The sequence below is a fragment of the Mustela nivalis genome (assembly GCF_964662115.1).
Source record: "Mustela nivalis genome assembly, chromosome: 4".
Lineage (NCBI taxonomy): Eukaryota > Metazoa > Chordata > Mammalia > Carnivora > Mustelidae > Mustela > Mustela nivalis.
In genome coordinates this window covers 140,343,482-140,365,996 of record NC_139023.1, presented here as the reverse complement: position 1 = coordinate 140,365,996, position 22,515 = coordinate 140,343,482, and the positions used below count along the sequence as shown (strand labels likewise).

General features: G+C 34.2%; 1 protein-coding gene across 2 annotated transcripts in view; it reads right to left on the bottom strand.

The window, feature by feature from the left end:
* The window catches only part of LRBA (LPS responsive beige-like anchor protein), a 730,800-nt gene that overhangs the window by 513,369 nt on the left and 194,916 nt on the right, over positions 1-22,515 (bottom strand). For both annotated transcript variants that reach the window (XM_082728100.1, XM_082728101.1), the window contains exon 31: positions 13,089-13,222. In XM_082728100.1, the coding sequence (XP_082584226.1) occupies positions 13,089-13,222 (134 nt within the window). The remainder of the gene's footprint in view (positions 1-13,088; positions 13,223-22,515) is intronic.

The window sequence follows — 22,515 nt, the reverse complement described above, 5'->3', positions numbered from 1 at the left end:
ATTCTTGTATATTTTGTTGAATGGTCAATTCATCCTCTTCTATTACGAAATGTTAAAGTTGTTCTACCCTGTACAAGAATTTTCATCTTTGTTTTCACCAAATAATGCTTACTTGGCAGGAGAAAAATAATCACTAAAAAGGTAACTGGAAGAGTAAAAGAACAGATAGGAACAAAGCAACACACATTATGACAAGTCTTGAAAGAGTGAATCTAGAAGATTCACTTCTAGAGTGAATCTAGAAGATTCACTTCTAGAGTGAATCTAGAAGATTCACTTCTAGAGTGAATCTAGAAGACTAATTTGTAGGATAATTTACTGAGACTTATATTCTAAAAGCTCAAGAAAGAAAGGGGAAAAATAAAGTTCCTGTTTAAGAATTAGGATATATGGGATAGAAAACATCATTCAGTTTAAGCTAGGAGTAGGATCTAAGGAAACAGAACAGCCATTTGCCTTTTCTAAGGCCAATATTAGGAAGAAAAAGAATAGGCACATAGAGTGTCCCTCTATGACACAAGGACTGTAAGAGTCACTGGAATCCAACTTGGATGATATCCTTACAACCTGGAGTCTACAGGTACAAGAGACATGCATATCTTGCTTGCAGATGTAATACAGTAAAATTCAGTTTCTGAAAGCAGTATCTTAAATGTGTGGAAAGTTAGTATTTGGGTACATACAGACTGAAATCTCATCACAATTCCAGAGAGAACAGTCCAAAAAGAAGGAAATAATACTGACGCAAATGAAACAAAGACTATGCAAAGCTGATACACGAGAGAAGAGTAGCTCAAAAGATCCTGGAATCCATGCACTACCAGAGGTCTGATGCTTATGATATGTTCTCAAAACTTCAGGCACAGTTATCCTAGAAGTACCTAAAAGGACACAAAGTGGTGTGGATAGAAAGATAAATGAAGGAGAGATGGAGGAAAAATGCTCATCTAGCATACATAAAGGAAGAAGACAGAAACAGTTGAGAATGTAGAAAAGCAGCCTCCGACATCAGGAGCTGGCCTGGTAATACTGATTTTGCTTAGTGTTGTTAGTATGAATGACTGGTGACTTTACAAATTACAGCTTTAGACTTCCAGGTTTCTGATGAGATTTATTAGGGTATCTCATTGTAGAATTACCCATGCTTCCTAACAGTAATCAATTTAGAAGGAAGCCCCACTTCCTTAACCCCTCCCTAAAATCATCTAATATAGGTTCAAATCCTGTAATAAATCATTTCTAACATTCTCTTACTCAGATGTCCCTAATTTCCTCATTGTGAGCATACTCCCTCACTGAACTAACTTATTCAACCAGAAGTTTATTCCTGGCAGTCTTTGGTTAGAGCATACTGATAGAGACTTTATTTTTTTTTAATTAATTTTTTATTTATTTATTTTTTAATACAATTTTTTATTTTTTATAAACATATATTTTTATCCCCAGGGGTACAGGTCTGTGAATCACCAGGTTTACACACTTCACAGCACTCACCAAAACACATACCCTCCCCAATGTCCATAATCCCACCCCCTTCTCCCAAACCCCCTCCCCCAAGCAACCCTCATTTTGTTTTGTGAGATTAAGAGTCACTTATGGTTTGTCTCCAGAAAAAGATAAAAATCATCCGATTATTTTAAAAGAAACAGAATTTTAAAAATCTCTAAGTAAGAATTCTTTTCCATAATAACCTGTTTCATCAGGATAAAATGCACATTTTTCCACATGGTAGCATTTCTCAAATCAACACATTTTATAATCAAAGGCATCTTAACAATTGTAGTTAGCCATAGTTGAGACCTACTTGTAAGAGGAAACAGTGGATAAAATCAAGAAAGCAACAGATTCAAATACAATATGGTAAAAGACTAAGTAAAGGAGAACTGTGTAACTATTTAAAATCTTTATTTTGCCAGTCTACAACCTCAAGATCACATAAACTAGAAGCCTACAGAAAAAACAATTGTATAATTTCAACATATTATGTAAGTATAATGATTTGCTTGTAGTGAAGATGAACCTCTAAGCTCCATTCCAATAGTGTAGGCAATGGAAGATCATCCCCACTGTCCCACTCGCTACAAAAGGACACCAAATGTGGCAGTAAATTTAACAAGGCTTGAAAGCATAGGGGTCTCTCTTCCTTTAAAGAGGGGGTTGGGGAAGGGGCGGAGGTAGAGAGAGAATCCCAAGCAGGCTCCATGCCCAGAACAGAACCTGACATGGGGCTTGACCTCGATACCCTGAGATCATGACCTAAGTAGAAATCAAGAGTCATACGCTGAGACACCCAGGTGCCCCAAGGTTCTCTTATTTTTAATTTGCATGGTTACCCTAAAAGAAACCAAATTCCTGAGTGAACACTGAGGACTGAAACAAGCATGCAGCTTTATGTACTCACTCATTTATTGAAAATTATCTTTTGAAAACAAATAGAAGTCTAGGTATTATTCTAGATGTTTGGGATATACCAGTGCTTATATAAACAAAAAGTTCAGCCCTAGTAGGGGAAGACAGACAATAAATAATAAACATAATAAATAAGTTGGAAGCTAGAAGGTGGTTTAGGAAATAATAGAGAAGAGTGAGGGAAATTGGAAGCATGGGGTGAGGGTTAGTGAAAGCTGGTTGCATCTTTAGATATAGTGGTCAAGGTAAAACTTAGGAAAGGTGACCTATGAGTGACAGTCTGAAGGCAGGGATAGAGTTGGCCAAGAGAGAATCTGTATCTGAGAATCCTGTGTTTCAAGTAAAATCAGTTATTTTCTCATTATACTACAGTATAAAAATATTGTGCTTTTAAAGAGCAAAAGGGCCCTATTTTCCAAACTTCCTTAATCTAGTCAGGCCTTAAGCAGTTAGCTTGAATAGATCAAGGAAAGTATTTGCATCAGGATAGGGGTGACACTGACCTGGAGCAAGGTATACGAGCTCAGACAATGTTAAGAGAGCATTTAAGTAGAAAAGAAAACTTAAAAGAACTTTGAGGTTAATGATTTGAAATTAAAGGCATTTGTGTGAATTCATGGTTTCACTAAATACAGGTAATATATACAACTATGTATGAAATATATATCCTCATTCAAATACATATCCATATTAGTCCCTAGTTCTATCCACTGAGAGGACTTGGGAACAATAATACCTTAACATCTTATGTCCAAATCTTGCTTCTAAACACTATTCTTCACTAAGAGAGAGAAATGACCAATTCAAGATCTACTAGAGAAAAGTACACAATGAGCTTGAAACAGCTAGTTTTGTTTTTTAGAAAGCAAAGATATGCCAAAGAAATAATAGGCCATCATTCACGAAGACACAGAAGCCAGCTTGAAGGGACTACCACTGACCAAACTGGAAACATTTTGAGCATAAAAATAAATAATGATTCCTCAAAAAGTTGAAAATAGAGCTACCCTACAAACCAGCAATTGCACTACTGGGCATTTACCCTAAAGATACAAATGTACTGATCCAAAGGGGCACATGCACCCGAATGTTTATAACAGTAATGTCCACAATAGCCAAACTATGGAAAGAAACTAGATGCCCATCAACAGATGAATGGATAAAGAAGAGGTGATACACACACACACACACACACACACACACACACACACACACACAATGGAATACTATGCAGCCATCAAAAGAAATGAAATCTTGCCATTTGTGAGAACATGGATGGAACTAAAGGCTATTATGCTTAGGGAAATAAGTCAATCAGAGAAAGACAACTATCATATGATCTCCCTGATATGAGGAAGTGGAGAGGCAACGTGGGGGATTTGGGGGGTAGGAAAAGAATAAATGAAACAAGATGGGATCGAGAGGGAGACAAACCATAAGAGACTCTTAATCTTACAAAACAAACTGATGGTTGCAGGGGGGAGGAAGGTAGGGAGAGGGTGGTGGGGCTATGGACATTGGGGAGGGTATGTGCTATGGTGAGTGCTGTGAAGTGTGTAAACTTGGTGATTCACAGACCTGTACCCCTGGGGCTAATAATACATTGTATGTTTATTAAAAAATTTAAAAATCGTGGACTCTGAGAAACAAACTGAGGGTTTTAGAGGGGAGGGGGTGGGTGGTTGGGTGAGCCTGGTGGTGGTGGGTATTATGGAGGGCACGTATTCCAAGGAGCACTGGGTGTGGTGCATAAACAATGAATTTTGGGACACACTCACAAAATTAAATTTTAAAATAATAATACTAAAAATAAATAATGATAATAACTTACTACAACTCATTCAATAAAATAGGAAGCCAAAGAGGCCATATTGATAAGATAAATTAACAAGCTGAGGAACAGGATATTTAAATAATTTCAAAGTACCTTTCCACAAAACACTTATTAAAAACAAAAGGGAAAGAGTAACTTTACCATACAGAAAATTGGCCATTCAATTTTTTTTTTTTTTAAGATTTATTTATTTGGCAGAGAGAGAGAAATCAGTAGGAAAAGAGGCAGGCAGAGAGAGAGGGGAAGCAAGCTCCCTGCCAAGCAGAAAGCTTGATGTGGGGCTCGATCCCAGGACTCTGAGATCATGACCTGAGCTCAAGGCAAAGGCCTAACCCACTGAGCCACCCAGGCACCCCTGGAAGTTAGATGTTAAATAATGAAATTATTGAAAACATTAAATAATGTTTTATTTATTTATTCAATTAAATAATTGATTATATTAAATAATGAAAGTGGTATCATCAATATTGTGACAAGTCAAAATTGTGCACCATATGATGTGCACTGGGTGATTATTGAAATGTTAAATCACCATATTGTACACCTGAAATTAATATAACACTGTATGTTAACTATACTGGAGTTAAAATAAAGACAGATAAAATTGTGCAGCAGGTGATTAGATTTTCTTCTCTACCTGTTTCATAATATTCCTACCAAAGAAGTGTATCATAATTTGCTTCTAATCATGAGGATATATCAGACCAACCAAAATTCAGGCACATTCATTTGAGTCATTCCTAGTTCTTTCCCATAATAAATAGCATTTTATATTTGCTTACATAAATTTATGTGTACTCCTTGACTTTTTTTTTTAAATAGGTTCCACATCCAGTGTGGAGCCCAATGTAGGGCTTGAACTTATGACCCTAAGGTCAAGATCTGAGTTGAGATCAAGAGCTGGATACTGACTGAGCCACCCAGTGCCCCACTCCTTGATTTTTTTAGGTAACTTCCTATTAGTCAATAAACACACACGTTACATATGAACACATATTGCCAAATTGCCCTGAATAAAGAATAAACAATTTACACTTGACTACTAGTAAAACTGAAACCAAAAGGTAACATAAATAACTATTACTCTGACATTTTGAGCATTTTTGTAGGAATCCTTTTCTTTGTAATTTGTAATTATTATATATAGATATTTACCTTTTATCGTTCATTACAAATACTTAACTGTGTAGTGACTGTTGTCATGCAGAATTCTAGAACGTTCCTTTTAAATCATTTTACCAGTATGATTTAGAAAAGAGAAATACCACCAAATTTTAACACGGTTGTTAGGATGTTTAAATTTAAAAATGTAAAGAACCTAAGACAGGGGCACCTGGGTGGCTCCATCAGTTAAGAGTCTGCCTTTGGCTCAGGTCATGATTCCAGGGTCCTGAGAACAAGCCCTATATTGAGTTCCCTGCTCAGCAGGGGCTTGCTTCTCCCTTTCCCTCTGCCACTCTCCCTGCCTATGCTCTCCTGTTCTCTCTCTATCAAATAAATAAATAAAAGCTTTAAAAAAAAAAGTAACAAAGATAAAGTAGATTCTCCAATGTTCTTTTCCCACATTTCTGCAAAGCACCACAGAAGAAAATTCAAGAGCTCTTCTAAGTAACTCTACTATATATTCATGTTTGCTGCTACCCATTTTTAGTCAAGCCTTCTGTTTATGTATTCCTTACCTATTAAATTCTGGCAATAAATATTAAAGTTCCTCTACTCTTCTCAGCTTGAAATCTATTTCCCTTCCTGCTTTCAAAAAGAAATGTTAGGTCATTCACAACCACAGCCTTACTTCTCCACATCTAAAAAGAAATCCTGCCAAGCTCTCAAGATCTCAACAATCAATCTCTTACGTAACTTCCACATGGATTTCTTTAGAAAACTTGTTCTACACTAGCAGAAAACACTTCCTCACCAGCCACCTATAACCAAACCATTCTCAAACCGAATCCTAGCTCTATTAATATTGGGCCAGTTTCTCTGATAATAACTACCCGTCAGGAGTTGTTATATGATTGAAATGTTTGGGGGAAGCGGTAATAGCTCTGCCACTTACCAGCAGTAGAAAGAACCTGGGTAAAGTTATTTAAGCTCTCTGTGCTTCATTTTCCTAATCTATAAAATGAACAGTGGTACCTACACCTCACAGAATTATTTTGAGCCTGGACCATAATACATACACAATGAATGATAGCTTCCTTTCCTACCCTTCTACTCTATGACTTTCTTTTAAATACTTCAAAGTTATCATAGTTCCCTTTAGTCTGTACTTCAGGCTTAAAATACACCAAATTCTTCAATGATTATTCATATGACATTACGTATACATAACTTAAATGACATAAATGTTCTAAAGTACCTTTTAAAAACATTACTCTAAAAATTTTTTAAAGAAACCAAAGGTAAATCTGTTTAAAAGACTAGAAGTTATAAAGCAAAGAGTCAAGCCCAGATTTAAATGTTATAAAAAGTGGATTTCCAATTATTTCACTTATCACATTGGTATAAAACAAAACATAGCCAAAGAGATTTGGTAAACCCAGCCACTGTATAAGAAAGTATTTTATTGAATGCCTGTACTCTCTCACCCCACTCCCATAACTTCCTCAGGCTCACTTCATTTGTAACTGAACATTTTGATTCAACTTACTCTCTTAGGTAAGGCAAATAAAATTAGTTACAGGTATAGATAAACAGCAAGGCTCTAATCAGCAAGGATCTGGGACAACTCAACCTTCCCTAAAATATGCTTGGTCTTCAGGCAGAACTAGATCAGTAATTCTGATTCAGTTCTGATCACCAATTCTCAGCCAAACATAGAGCTTCAGAAATCTAGACTGTATGACACCCCACAGGCTTTGTTCGTTTGGGGGAGGATACCGTAGCAATCTTAGATAATTAACCTTTGGATAATTACTAAGCCTACCTCTTAAGAGGAGAACATTCCTACAAGATGAAGTTGTGAATCTCTCCTTTCCAATACACATTTCCTTCCCATTCCCTTGAAAATCAGAATTAACTTTTCTTTTTACTGGGATTTATTTATCTCTGTCTTCCTCCCCTCCTCACCATCCTGCTCATTTGAGAGCTAACTGTACACAAAAACCCTAAGAAACAGCATGGAACCTATCCTAATGCATAGTATTAAAAGTGAAGTTAAAACACACATTTCTTTATAATCACAATCTTTTAAAGTACATGTATGAATTCCTACTTCACAAAGTCTTCCATTTTCTCATTTTTCTTCCATGTTAAAATTTCAAACTAGAGAGCAAAACAAGGTAATTTTGAAAAGAATCTTTCTGTTCGGGGGCACCTGGGTGGCTCAGTGGGTTAAGCCTCTGCCTTCAGCTTGGGTCATGATCTCAGGGTCCTGGGATCAAGTCCCACATCAAGCTCTCTGCTCAACAAGGAGCCTGCTTCCTCCCCTCTCTTTCTCTGCTTGCCTCTCTGCCTACTTGTGATCTCTCTGAGTCAAATAAATAAATAAAATCTTTAAAAAAAAAAAAAAAGAATCTTTCTGTTCAGTATCTGGAATTTCTGAGACTCAGGTCCATCCTTTTATTTCTACACAACACTCAATGAAGTACTTCAGACACCAAATATATTTATTATAATCAGTTAATGACACCTCCAATTCTCTAAATCCTTGACAGCAATATGATTACTAAACCATAATTGGCCACTGACTTTTATTATTAGTGATTAATTAACTATTTCTGAGCTTTATTTCTTTTAATTGGTGGTAGTTTTTAAAGACCATCTTTATTTAGAATATAACAGACACTGTCTCTAAAAGGACTACTGATAGTTTTTCTCAAACTTCTCTGAACCTAAAAAAAAGGAAAGTATGAAGCCCCATGCATTTAAAAGTGACACAAGTAATAAACCTCAAGGAAATATTTGTATGAGGCTTTAGGTAATAGTTACAAAACAAAAATAGCTTTTACTGTGCTGACTCTAATTTTAACAAACTGAAATGCATATCCGAAGTCTGAAGAAGACAAGGAGCAATAGTGGCTCTAAATAAAACAGTAACAAAGAAAGGCTTCCTGACACTACTCTAGAAGTGTTGGCCAATTTTCAAACCTAAAAGAGACTACAGCAGAAAGGGATTCTATAAACGGTCTTTTTCAATAATAAGAAAACACTTGACCAACAAAGATAAAAAGGTCCAGGGGGATGGGTAAAATACATGATGGGGATTAAGGAGTACCTTTGTTATGAGAGCACTGGGTATTGAATGGAATCACTAAATTGTATACCTGAAACTAATAGTACACTGAAATTTTTAAAAAATCTTTAAAAGAAATCAACTAGCAATAATTATTGGAGGAAAACACCACACAAAAAAATAAACTAGAATATCGGTAACTTCATAGGGGTCATTCTCCATTTCTGCCATGGAAAAAATGTAGTTTCCAAATATTCTGCATTTTTCAACTCAGATAAAATCATAAATTTATGACTAACTTATTGTTTTAAATTAACATTAAATATTTTTAATACACAATCACACATACGTAAATGCAGAAGCTACTTTGAACATGTGGAATGATACTCACTTATCTTTTCCTTATCCTTGCACTGATAAACTGGCTCCTTCAAACTGACAGTTTTCCAGACATTCAAAAGAACAAAAAGGAAAATGCAAATACATCATCTGTCTCGTATCTACCCAGGGAATAGCCAACTGTTTATACAAAGTCCCTAAGGGTCTAAATAAATAATGTCCTTTGCAATAAAGTATCATTAAAACAAGTGCCAATATATAATCCCTAAACATTGGATTTTTAAAATTTCTCTACCTCTCCCTTTCACCCCCAAAACCTCCTCACCGATTCCAGACCAGTCACAAGAGGCACAGTCTGTATGCCCAGTAAAAACTTTTTACTAAACAAAAAACTTGTACTGATTGAGTAAATATAAGCTCCTTGGGTCAAATTTCATATAAGCAAAGAATCAAACCTTTTTTTTCAATGTTAAAAATAAATGTGCTAATTAATAACATACATGGGTCTGATAATCAGATGAGAGCCTAATATTCCAAATAGAAGTATAATTATTGTATTTTACAAACTGGCAATGGCAAACACCCAGCATATAAATTACTGAAAGACAGTCTATTTGGTTCCTTTAGTAGATTAGCTTCATTTTTGTTTTAATCACTTTATGCTTCGCATCATGGTAGAAAAAACATGTTAGCACACCTGAAAAAAGAGTAATGACATCTTAACACATACTGTAATCTGGGCAATTAAACCTATACTGATGAGTAACTTTAAAATTTCCAGATTTTGATATATTTACTAAAACTGTTTTCTCTGTTAGCTTTCTTTTAAAATATGCATATACCAAGGGTATATCTTGTTCTCTGATAAATATCTTTTATCAGTTACAAAGAAAGACTTGCTATTGATAGTAGTAGACTACCCTTTTTTGCTAATAAAATGTTACATAACCTAAGGAATATTATCCAAACTAAAATGTGAAATTTGTATAATAATCAAAATTTGTAAAATAATCAAAATTTGTATAATAAGCACAGTTTCAGTAATGCACAGCTTAAAATGTAAATGTGCAAATCTTCAATTTTTTCAATGTTACAGATTTGGGTGACTTTTTAAAGTACAGTTGACACACAATGTTAGTTTCAGGTGCACAACATAGTGATTCCATAATTCTATATACTATGTCATGCTCACCACAGTGTAATTACTACCTATCACCATACAATGCAATTACAATACCAATGACTATGTATTTCCTATTCTCTATCACTTATTCACTCCATAAATGGAAGCCTGTATCTCCCACTCCCTTCATCCATTTCATCCATCCCCCCTATATCCTTCTCTTCTGGCAACCACCAGTTCATTTTCTGTATTTATGGGTCTACTTCTGCTTTTTTGTTAGTTTCATTTTTGAGTTGGCGATAATATTATCACAGAAGAATCTCTGACCTCAGATAAAGCTGGCAAGTTCTAATTCTTTTTCTGGGATCCAACTGTACCCAATTCTAGTTTCTGTTTGTGCCACATGTAAAATTTAGAAATCCCATTCTGATACTAAAATTTCTAAATAGTTTTAACTGTTCTGCTACAAAAGTCCTATTTAATGTTTTATATTTACATTGTTTCTGCCAAGGAAATTCCCATTTTTGCTATTGTACCATGTATTAGCAAGTGTACTTTTTTAATCAATACTCTATTAATGGATTTTAGTAGTTCATTTTTTGTTACTGACTCACTATAAAACTCAGAACTGAAGTCATCCCAAGGCACAAATACTTAAGGTTTAAGATCCAGAGGGACAGATATCTACCAAACCTTCATACAAAGAAAATAGTATAAGATCAAACCAAGACTAATACCTAATATACCCAGATCTGCAGGAATAAATTGCCCAGGGGTGCCTGGATGGCTCAGTCAGTTAGCATCTGACTCTTAATTTCAGCTCAGGTCATGATCTCAGGGTTCTGGGATTGAGCCTTTGCTTGTCCCTCTCCCTCTGCTCCTCCCCCTGCTCTCTCCTTCTCTCAAATAAATAAAATCTTCAAAAAAAATAAAAATAAAAATAAACTGCCCAGCTCAGTGTGCGATTACAACTATCAATTTATCCACAAATCATTTACTCCCAATTCTTGCTTGAACCAGAAGGAGGAAAATAAACTTAAATATATGTCACCTATTTTTATTAATGGCAAATAAATTAAGAGACCTACCAAAAAGAAAACAAAAATCTCACAATAAAAATATTGATGGTGAGGAGATACCTACATGTGGGGTTTGGATTCCAAGTAAAAAAAGAACAGAATATACGGGCAAGTATGGTAAACAAAAGTAGATAAAATGGGGTTGTAGGGGAGTGAAAAATACAATGACTGAAAACACTATATTGAGTTAGATTTTCCATATCAAGGTTGTAAGGTTCATGTCAGCAATTAATGGAATGGAACAGAAATAAACTGGAGACACCATATAACGAGGACAACAAGAGAATACTGAAAGAGGAAAGGAAGAGTCAGCTATGAAAAACAAATGATAAAAACAAAGACCATCACCACAAAGATTTGAGATAACAAGGAATTTTTTTCTTAATTAAGGGGTTTTAGGGAGAAGGAAAGAGCTAACAATTCTAGCACAAAATGGGAAAGCCTGAGAACTGAGAACCATCACCACTGGAAATTAAACAAAATTTCAACAATGGGGTCAAAGGGTACATTATAGCTGGATACAGTGTTTTGTGAGGGTTTGCCAATAAACAAATAGTCTTCAAAGTGAAAATTATTTTGTAATTCCACATATGGTTCTTCAGGGTGAGTTTATATAATAATGGGTATACTAGAAAAAATACAATGCTTCAGAAATAAATTTATCATCCTGTTTTACATCCAATATTGCCTATGTATCTCTCAGCTTTGTTTCTTATCTCTTCTGAAGACTGCATGATTTAAATTTCAAAAATATATTTAAAAGCAACCAGAGGATTGCTTTAATTACTTTGTCCCATAAACTGAAATTAAAAGGCAATATATTCAAAATAAGATGAAAATATTTTATTCAGTGTACTGTAAACTGCTAAACTTACTACTATTTGCTCTGGGAAGTTATCAGAAGTTCGCTAACACTGAGTTTAAAAGATGGCCCACCATTTCAACAGATACAAGTACCTTCTGCCTTTTTCCCAACTGAAGAAGCTCTAGAAAAATCACAGCTGATTTTTTTTAAGAGTATTGGATGGGGGTGAAAGAACAGAAATTTGCCTCCCAGTCCAACATAGATTACCAAATTGCTTCTCCTCCAAAGTAAAACAAAAGCATCAGAGTATAATGGACAAGTCTGGTAGAGTCCTACACTTATTTTCTTTTATATTTTCTCACTAGAACAATTATTAAAAAAAAATAATAATAACAATACACCACACTACTATGTTAGTAATAGGCAATGGGAAATAATGGGAATTGGGAATGTTGAGGTAGTATATGGAACTCTGTACTTTCCATTCCATTTTTTTGTAACTTAAAACTGATCTAAAAAGTAAGGTCTATTTGTTTTTTTAAAATTATTGATAAAATAAGGGGCGCCTGGGTGGCTCAGTCATCAAGCATCTGCCTTTGGCTCGGGTCATGATCCCAGGCTCCTGGGATCAAGTCCCCACATGGTGATCCCTGCTCATTGGGAAGCCTGCTTCTCCCTCTCCCACTCCCCCTGCTTGTGCTCCCTCTCTGTGTCTCTCTCTGTCAAATAAATAAAATTTTTTTAAATTTTTTTAATAAAATAAAAGGCAACATAGCATACGACTCCATGTACTACTACTACAGATTTTGGTTTCCAGGAAGAAATTTTTTTTCAATAAATTGAATACTGTACAATTATATATAAACATAATACAAGATTAATGATAACATTTTGAAAAAGACACTAACCCATGAAACTTAAAAAATCAAAACTGCCAGTAGTAGTTCAACCACATGGAAACAATCAAGTAACTTCAGAGTATATTTCCTGGATTTTTCCATGTACAAAAGGTATATACTTCACACAGCTACAATTACATGGTATATGTAAAGTACTGCACATACATTTACTTAACCAACTGTGAACATTTCCTCATCACTAAACACTAGGAACAATTATTATGTTTAAGTGATGAAAATACTGAAATAACATGATAGAATTTATTTGATACTATTCAATTTATTTGGAAAATTATGAATCAATAGCATAATACAAAAGCATAATGATTTATAACGTGCCTAACAAACTATCTCAATTTTATCAAAAGTCCTCAACTTTGAAGAAATGCAATCTAAAAACCTTTTGTTCAAATATAACTCACTCACCAGGTGATTCTCCTCCTACATCTGAGGCTTGGCTTGAATCTACTGAAGAAACCACACTGACAGCATTGGTAGGTAGACTTACAGTAAGTGTAGAAGGTAAGACTGCTGATTTTTTTGTTGCAATGATGACACTTCTGTAATAAAGTAAACAGATTTTAAAATACAAAAGGTCACTCAACCTAATTACATTAATTTCAAAATAGAAAGTAGGAAACTAATTTCTTTTTATAGTTTAATTATTTCTATTTTGATATAGAATTTAGAATATGCTCTCAGTAAGAAATCTTTCCAACTGCATTCATATTTACCCAAATTTCAATGTTTTAAAATGAAGACAATCTACTATGAAAATATAATAATCCATTACAACATGTGAACTTACAATTACTATATAATATTCTTCAAATTTATGATCTTTAATTATCCAACTTAAATAAAATATAACCAAAGGTATATAAAAAAGGGATTTTGGCACTCAAGTGGAAAAGTAATTAACTTTTTCTTAACCTCAGAATTGAAGCAGATTTCTACATGGATTTTAAACAACACATTTCTACATGGATTTTAAAGCACCACTAAATTGTAATCATAAAACCTTAGAAATCTTGTAAGGTGAAAAAAAAAAAAACCTTGCAGATATAAATAATTTTTAACACATATCTACCAAGTTTTTCTTTTTAAGCCCCAAAGACTATCTTTTGATAATATTATATAGAATAAACAATGCAGAGGTATAAAAGCTAGATGCAAAAAATTTCAAATAATCAAATTTGTTCATTTTGTCTATTACTCCAACACAGGTATTTATGATACACCAATTTCAATTAAATTGTAATGCTTTATACCAAAATAGTAACTAAAAGACCTTATTAGGCATAACTAAAAGGCATTTTTAATTGAAGTTAGCTCCATAAACATGCAAAAACCTAGTTAATGAGGTAAAGAGGACAGCTGATATATAATGCACTCCCACAGCAGTGCTTACTTTTAATTACCTGGTGTTAACCATAAGCCTAAAGTCTTCAACATTCAATTTATTTAATCACATCTTTTGTTGACAATATTGTAACCGCAAGCTTCAAGTATTCCCTTAACAGCTTTAAAGTATTCAGTTTCTAAATAAAGTTACTTAGATACTTGATCCCAATAAATGTATTCAAAAGTGGAAAATATGTAATTCCAGTACTTTAAAAATACATTTTGTTTTTGTTGTTATACCAAAGAAAGATAATACAAAGCTAAACAGGTTCTGTTTTACTTCAGTGCCTATCAGGCGATGGCAAACACTGTTGCCAATTAAATCAAGTTCTCTTGTGTTAGGCATGGCTTATTCAATGTACTTGGGGGTAGCTGGTGTCACATCATTATAAGGGTGACTGCCAATGTTAACTATACACTAAAAAATAGATGCAACAGCCACCTGAGCCCTCAATCCGAAATGGTGTGCTTAAATCACGGTAGCTTATATGAGATGAAGATTATTGACTTTAGGGGGAATAGATGTGACCACGTATGTGTGCATGCTAGCAGTGCACTCAAAATAATATAAAATGTAATTTTATATTTCCAACTCAAGGAAGCATTTTCTACTCAAGGCAGAAATTCATAAACCTATTGTTTAAGAAAATCTCCAGGTACATACCCTAGAACCTATTTTGGAAGGAGGAGTGCTACGCAGAATTTACTTTCACATGTTCACAAAAGAAAGAACTAGTAAGACTAGTTCACTGATATGATAAATAAAAGCACTGAAATGAGCAACAGAAGATAGTATTTGGAAAACTGAAGTTATTTTTTCCATAACTGAAATTTAAGACATAAAACTAACCTATGTACAAACCCTCTCCTGGGAATTTTCTCAAGATAACTTATGCACACAAAAAATGTATACAATAATGTTCAAGAGGACTTATCTAATAGTCAAAAACTAGAAACAGCTCAGAATCCTTTCAAAAGAAAAATAAGTGATATGCTTATACAATGAAACAATACTCAGCAATTAAAAGAAACTGCTGATAAACACAACATAAGTGAATTCTTAAAAGCATTATATTGAGTGAAGGAAGTCTTATACAACACACAAACTTTGTATTTCCTTTAACATGAAGTTCTATAAAAGGCAAAACTAATCTACCCTAGAAAAAAAATCAGAAGAATAGCTGCCTCTAGCTGGGAAGGCACATGAGGGAACTCTCAAGGTTGATGATGTCTTGACTGAGGATATAGGTTACACACAGGTGTACAAAGTTGTCAAAATTCATCAAATGGTACACATAAGATCTGTGCCTTTGAATGCATGTACATTTTACCTTAAAAAACTGTACTGATCTCTAAAGATCTGCATGCTGAAATGTTTATGAAGTGAACTGATGTCTGTTGAAACACATAAAAAATAAAACTGATAGATGGATATATGAAGAATTATATGATGAAGCAAACAGAGTTAAAGATTAATTGCAGTATCTTAATGAGAGGTCTGAGGGTGTTCACTGTACAATTCTTTCAATTTCTGTTTGACCATTTTCATAATAAAACATTGGAAAGGGGCACCTGGGTGGCTCAGTGGGTTGAGCCTCTGCCTTCGACTCAGGTCATGATCTCAGGGTCCTGGGATTGAGCCCCGCATTGTGCTCTCTGTTCGGCAGGGAGCCCACTTCCCTTCCTCTCTCTCTGCCTGCCTCTCTGCCTACTTGTGATCTCTCTCTGTCAAATAAGTAAATTAAATTTAAAAAAAAAAAATTGAAAAACTGCTAACAGAAAAAACTTACTACAGATGTTCCTTAATATGCACAATCTCTATTTATCCGAGACAACATGGTTAATTAAAGGTAACAAAAACTTACCTCATTTCTAACCCTTAAGAAGCTACTACCATTAATAATGCTATCAATCATGTATACTTATTCTTTACTACAATGCAGCTAATATTTATTTTCTAAGATCTTTCTCTTATTCTCATTCCTAACACATCTGAAGTGTGGCTACCTACATGAATTCATATTAATCCAGCATTACTCACACACTTCTCCAATATGCTCTTACAGTTCCTGAGCATGTACGTCATTTCACAACTCCAACCACTTGCATATGCTATTCCTCAGCCAAGATGCCTTCTCTTAGCCCTGCATGCCAGTAACCTCTTCTGTCTCACCTTTCAAAACCTTGCTTATAGGTAAGCCTCCCTAGAATCTCCAAGTCAAAGTTCATAATGTATTATTATTCTTCATATTTCCCCATGATCCTATTATATAAATTTATAAATTAATAACTATGATTTAAACTGATGATATGCCAAAACTTAGTACTTAATTCTCCAATCCTAACATACATACATATTACTTCCACTTTAAAAGTTAAAATAGTAAAGTTCAGATAGGTAAAGTAATTTGCCAAAGTAAATGCCCTATAATTCCAGGTTTGTTTAAACAAGAGCCTTCTATTTGAACTATTTTCTCATATTGACCTTTTTCTTAAGGTTCATTGAGATATAATTCACATATCACACAATTTAAGTGTCCAATGGTTTTTAGTATATTCACAGAGTTGTGGAACCATTACCACAATCATTTTAACATTTAAACACAATTCCATAGTATAATCACCTACAAGCAATAATAATAAAGATTTCCAAGTATAAAATTACTAAAATAAAAAATATATATGCTTACAAATGGGGAATGTTCCCAATTCTTTAGCCTACTTATTAATTATAAATTACAAATAAACATTATTTATAATTATCATTTATTAATACATAAAGAAAATTAATACAAAAGAAAATTAATTTCCAAATTCTTTGGCTGATTCAAGTTATTTCTTTTTTTTTAAGATTTTATTTATTTATTTGACAGAGAGAGAGAGCAGAGGCAGGAAGAGTGGCAGGCAGAGGGAGAGAGAGGAGCAGGCTCCCCACTAAGGAAAGAGCCTAATGCGGGACTCTGGGATCATGACCTGGGCAGAAGGCAGAGTCTTAATGACTGAGCCACCCAGGCGTCCCTGATAGGTCATTTCTGAGGAAGCAAAATAATAATGCTTCAGCTTTGGACCACATAAAAACAAAGAAAATTCAAAGTCATAATGATCCAATTTAAAGAAAAAGCAGCAGGCAGATTTCAGGATATTTCCCTTTCCTTTACTGTTTTATTTATCAAAGGGTTTCCATGTAAAAGACTGAAGTTTTCAATAAAAGTAATATTTAAGCTATCATATGTATCATGTATGTAAGTGTAAATTTAAGCTAATAAAGCATGTCCTACAGTTAAAAAAAATATTTGCTGAAATTTATCTTTACCACTACTCAAGAATGATCATGAAAGGACTAACATTTCATATTTTTCTAAAATGCTTTGGAAACACAAAGAAAATGCAACATACATTTGGAACAAGTTTGAGATCCTATATGCCAAGCAGTATGCTAGGGATATTTCTGGCTTTGTTCTCAGGATACAAATTAAGTTTCTAATTAAGAGACTAAATGAATTCCCTGTCAATAATAAGAAGCAAATAACTAAATTTTTAGTACCTGCTATCAACTTTTTTTAAAAAAAGATTTTATTTATTTATTTGACAGAGATCACAAGTAGGCAGAAAGGCAGGCAGAGAGAGAGAGAGAGAGGGAGGAGGAAGCAGACTCTCTGCTGAGCAGAGAGCCTGATGTGGGGCTCAATCCCAGGACCATGAGATCATGACCCAAGCTAATGGCAGAGTAAGCTTTAACCCAATGAACTACCACCCAGGCACCCCAGTCATCAACTTTTTTTAAAAAAGCATTTTAAACTATTTAAACATTTTAAAATATTAAAGTATAAAATTTTACATATTATAGTTTTATTTTTTTAAAGATTTAAACATTTATTTTGGAGGGGGAGAGAAAGAGAGAGAGAAAGAAAAAGCATGCATGGGAGGGAAGGACAGAGTCACACAGACTCCCCGCTGAGCAAAGAGCCCTACCCAGGGCTCAACCCCAAGACCCTGAGATCCTGACCTGGGCCGAAATCAAGAGTTGGATGCTTAACCAACTGAGCCACCCAGGCATCCCACATATTATAATTTTCTTTACAAACTCGCTGACTTTAATAAATGATTAGTATCTATAAGGCACTCACTTAAAATGCATATGAATTATTTATAACAATCCATGAATTAATAACTACATATTATCATTCCCATATTATAGATGACAAAGAAGTCATTTCCTAACATTCCACATAAAGTGTACACACTGCTGACATTTTTAGAACTATGAACAAGGGAGACTTCTGTGAAAGTTTCCTTTTATTTAGTCACAACAAAGAAAAACAATATCTTCCAGATCACAAAGGCTCAGAAGTTCCATTTCAGAACCATATCAGTTTCAAATATCATAAACTTCCACATAAATGCTATTTAACATGCAAATCGTTCACTACAGGAGAAAAGAGCATTTTTAAGCCTAGCACTTTTCTCCCTAAGGATCTAACTGAAAAGCCAAACAAGCCCTTGAACTTTATCAAGATAAATCCCTGGCATCCACTAATCACCAGAGAGGATCTTCAAATTAGATAAGAGCAAGAACTTTGGCATGGGAATGAACACAAACACCTTGCCATCCACAAAGGCCCACAACCTGGCAGCCTTTCAGCAAGGTTCCACTCATGTAGGTGTTACTCTAAACTTTCCAGCTATTGCTTGGGAGTTGATAATTCTTAAGATATGAGGAGAGTTGTGATTTCTGACACAGCATTCCAGAGATAAATACATGATCAGAGGGATGCTTTGAAATTCCCAAAGATATTCCACTGGCCTAAGCCTGCATGAAAATAGTTTTTCAAAAGGTGTCTCTTGCTAAGAAAAAAAGGGGGATTAAAACAGAGCACTTTGCTTGCCATCAGACAATAGGTTAAGTGCATACCAGACAGTAAATTCCAAATAACACCCTGAAAAACACTATCACAAAAATTCCCCTTTGTATTCTATTTCAACAAACCCCTTAAAATGTATTACTGAAGCATAGTTTCCCTAAATAAGTTCAAAACTCACTCACTGAAGGGATCACTAAGGCACAGATTTAATTTTTCAAATTTGGGACATTTATAAGGAAGCTCTCTTTCACTAGATTAGAAAGATATATTAAATTAATAATCTACCCTCACTTAAGTATTTGTCTACTCAACCTAAGATTAATACAAATTTAAATAATGAAAATAAAGAATATTTAAAAACCTAGTTATTTACACCTCTTCCCACCCTCAAAATACAGTCACTGCTATTAACAGTTTTAAATATACATTTTTAGGTATATGTGAACAGATATATCCATTTTTTTTAAATGATCATAAATTCCAAGTTATTTTGTACACTACTTTTTCATTTACATTTTCATTTCATAATGTATCTCCATCATTTTAAATCAACAAATAGTGTTCTCCTTTTCTTACCTTAATGGTTGCATACTATTTAATATATGTTCAGAAACACATGAAACCAATCCTTCAAATGTTGGCAACTATGTTTGCATAAAGTGAAATGACAAGGTCTAGAATCAGTCATCCATGCTTCAAATCTTACTTCCACCATTTATTAGTATAATAGCTTAACTACCTATTTAATTTCCCTGTGCCTCAGTTTCTTCATCTGTAAAGTAAGAATAAAAAGTAGTATCTACCTTTGAATCTACCTACCTAAAAAATACTTTTAGACCTTCACAAAGTAAAAGCTTAACAGTATTAGCTTAACTATGAGTTTTCTCCAGCAAAAAATATTTTATACTTGCGTATATCTTCTGATTTAATTTCTAGTAGTAATTAGGTTTACATATTTTAAACTTTAATTAATACTGCCAATTTTCCCTCAAATAAAATGTATTAATATGCCCTCTCTGCAATATAAAAGTGTTTTTTCATGCCCTGGGTGACTCTAGGTATCATCTTTTAAACCTCTGCCAATTTAATCAAATGACATTATCTCATGGTTATTTAAATTTTTATTTCCGTCATTATCAGTGATACAGACTGTCTTTACATTTGCATATTAACAGTATTTATCCTATGAACTACTTGTTCCTGTTATCTGTTAATCTTTCTAGCAGATTTCGTCATTTTATTTATTTGTTAACATTTTATACACACACGGAATATAATTCTTTTATCTGTAATATGTATTCTAAATATTCAGTGTCTATACATACACATATACACACAACAGAAAGCAGCAATGACTAAATGTCTTATTAGGTGGGATAGTTAAGTTCACATTTATTGAGTGATTTCTTCCTGCTAAGTGTTATAGATTAATGGATCTTCAATATCATTTTCCATCAACACATACTGTTCTGCTTTTTTGGTCTTTTGTATTTAGCTTTGTATTTAGCTGAAGCTCAGTGGGTAACTAGTCCAAATTCACTAATAAGTAATAGAGCCAGAAATCAAACTCAATTTTGTGTGACTTCTAGAATAATTTAACTCCTATATTATAAACACTATTAAAAAAAGAAAAAACAGGAGAAGTTAGCAGCCACTATACCTAGTAGCCACTAGGTAATGTCACAATATAAACATACCAATATGCTATTTACCCAGAATTTAGACTATCAATCTTATCATTCCAGGACACTGATCTCATCTTCTTTTTTTTTTAAGATTATATTTATTTGTGTGTGTGTGAGAGAGAGAGAGAGAGAGAGCACAGGCAGACAGAATGGCAGGCAGAGGCAGAGGGAGAGCAGGCTCCCTCACGAGCAAGGAGCCCAATGTGGGACTCGATCCCAGGACGCTGGGATCATGACCTGAGCCGAAGGCAGCTGCTTAACCAACTGAGCCACCCAGGTGTCCCTGACCTCATTTTAAACAGAGGTAGAAGGAGCAAGATGACAAGGAATGACAGCAAAAATACTCTCCATTAAAATTATATACTCTCTGTGATATTTCAGAGCATCTTAATCACTATAAACAATTTTTACCAGCTTGGATACCTAACATTCCAACCCACAGCAAGTCTGAAATAGAAAACTAGGATCTGGGAAATAAATAGAAGAGAAACACAAAGAAACGACAGAAGGAAATTATGATGTATACATCAGAAGCAAACAGAAGCCAACTCAAAGGAATCTTACTGGCCAAATCAGAGACAATCTGATCAACATAAAGCATAACAATCACAACAATAAATTATAACCTCCTGCATGAAATAGGACACCATAAAGCCACAATACTGAAGTGAATTCATTTGATCAGGATGACCAAGTTTCACAGTTTCTCTTTACAAGAAATACTTTAACAGTGGAGAAACCTAGAAAATACCACTTCAATAAATGATTAGAATGAACATCATCAGTAAAAAAATATAAATAAAAGCATGCTGGAATGCAATGAGAAGAAAGAGCCACTTCTGCAATTCTCCTGATAAAAATGCATTAACTGGAATATAATCCTAAAGAAATAATAGACAAGTATGATGGACATTCTACAAAACAGGTGGGCCATCATCCTCTAATGTCAAGATCATTAAATTCAAGGAAAGACTAAAGAATTGGTCTTCCAAATTAAAGGAGAATAAAGAGACATAACAAAATACAACATAATTATGACCTGAATCCCTCTCTAATAAAGGGTATTATTAAGACAACTAGTGAAACTTAAAAGGTGTTTGAAGATTACAAGGTAGTGTTATATCAGTATTAATTTCCTTATTTTGACTAATGTATTGTGGTCATGTAGAAAATAGACAATAAAATACTCAAAGGGGATGGACTATTATATCAACTTCCTTTCAAATGACTCCAGAAAAACAAAAAGTTCTTTTAACTGGCAAATAAAGAGGTTCTTTAACTTCTCCGTAAGTTAGAGTTTATATATCCAGATAAAAATAATGATGTCTGGGGGCGCCTGGGTGGCTCAGTGGGTCCAAGCCTCTGCCTTCAGCTCAAGTCATGGTCTCAGGGTCCTGGGATCGAGCCGCACATAGGGCTCTTTGTTCAGCGGGTAGCCTGCTTTCCCCCCCACCCCCCCGCCTGCCTCTCTGCTTGCTTGTGATCTCTCTCAAAATAAATAAATAATTTAAAAAAAATGATGTCTGAAAAAGAATATGTTTAATAACTATATATATATAGTATATATATATATATATACATCTTTTAGGTAGAATTTCAGAAAGTTTAATAAAATAAAAAAATTTTCAGGCACATTAGCAAAAGGTTTATTAGACAGCAGAACCAATAAAGTCAAGAATCTACAGTCTGCTTTCTTGGGCTGTCATGGTCTTAAAACCTCGTTGGATTCTCGTTAGGTCTACTGGAATACACAGATGCCCACTTCCCCCCCACCCCCCACAAAGGCAGGAACCGTACTGGCAGCAAAAGAGGGAACGGCAGCCATTTGTAAATTAGAGGTGATTTCTAACTTTTAACAAACAAAATTATGTACCATACAACTTGCAAATGTAATATTAAAAT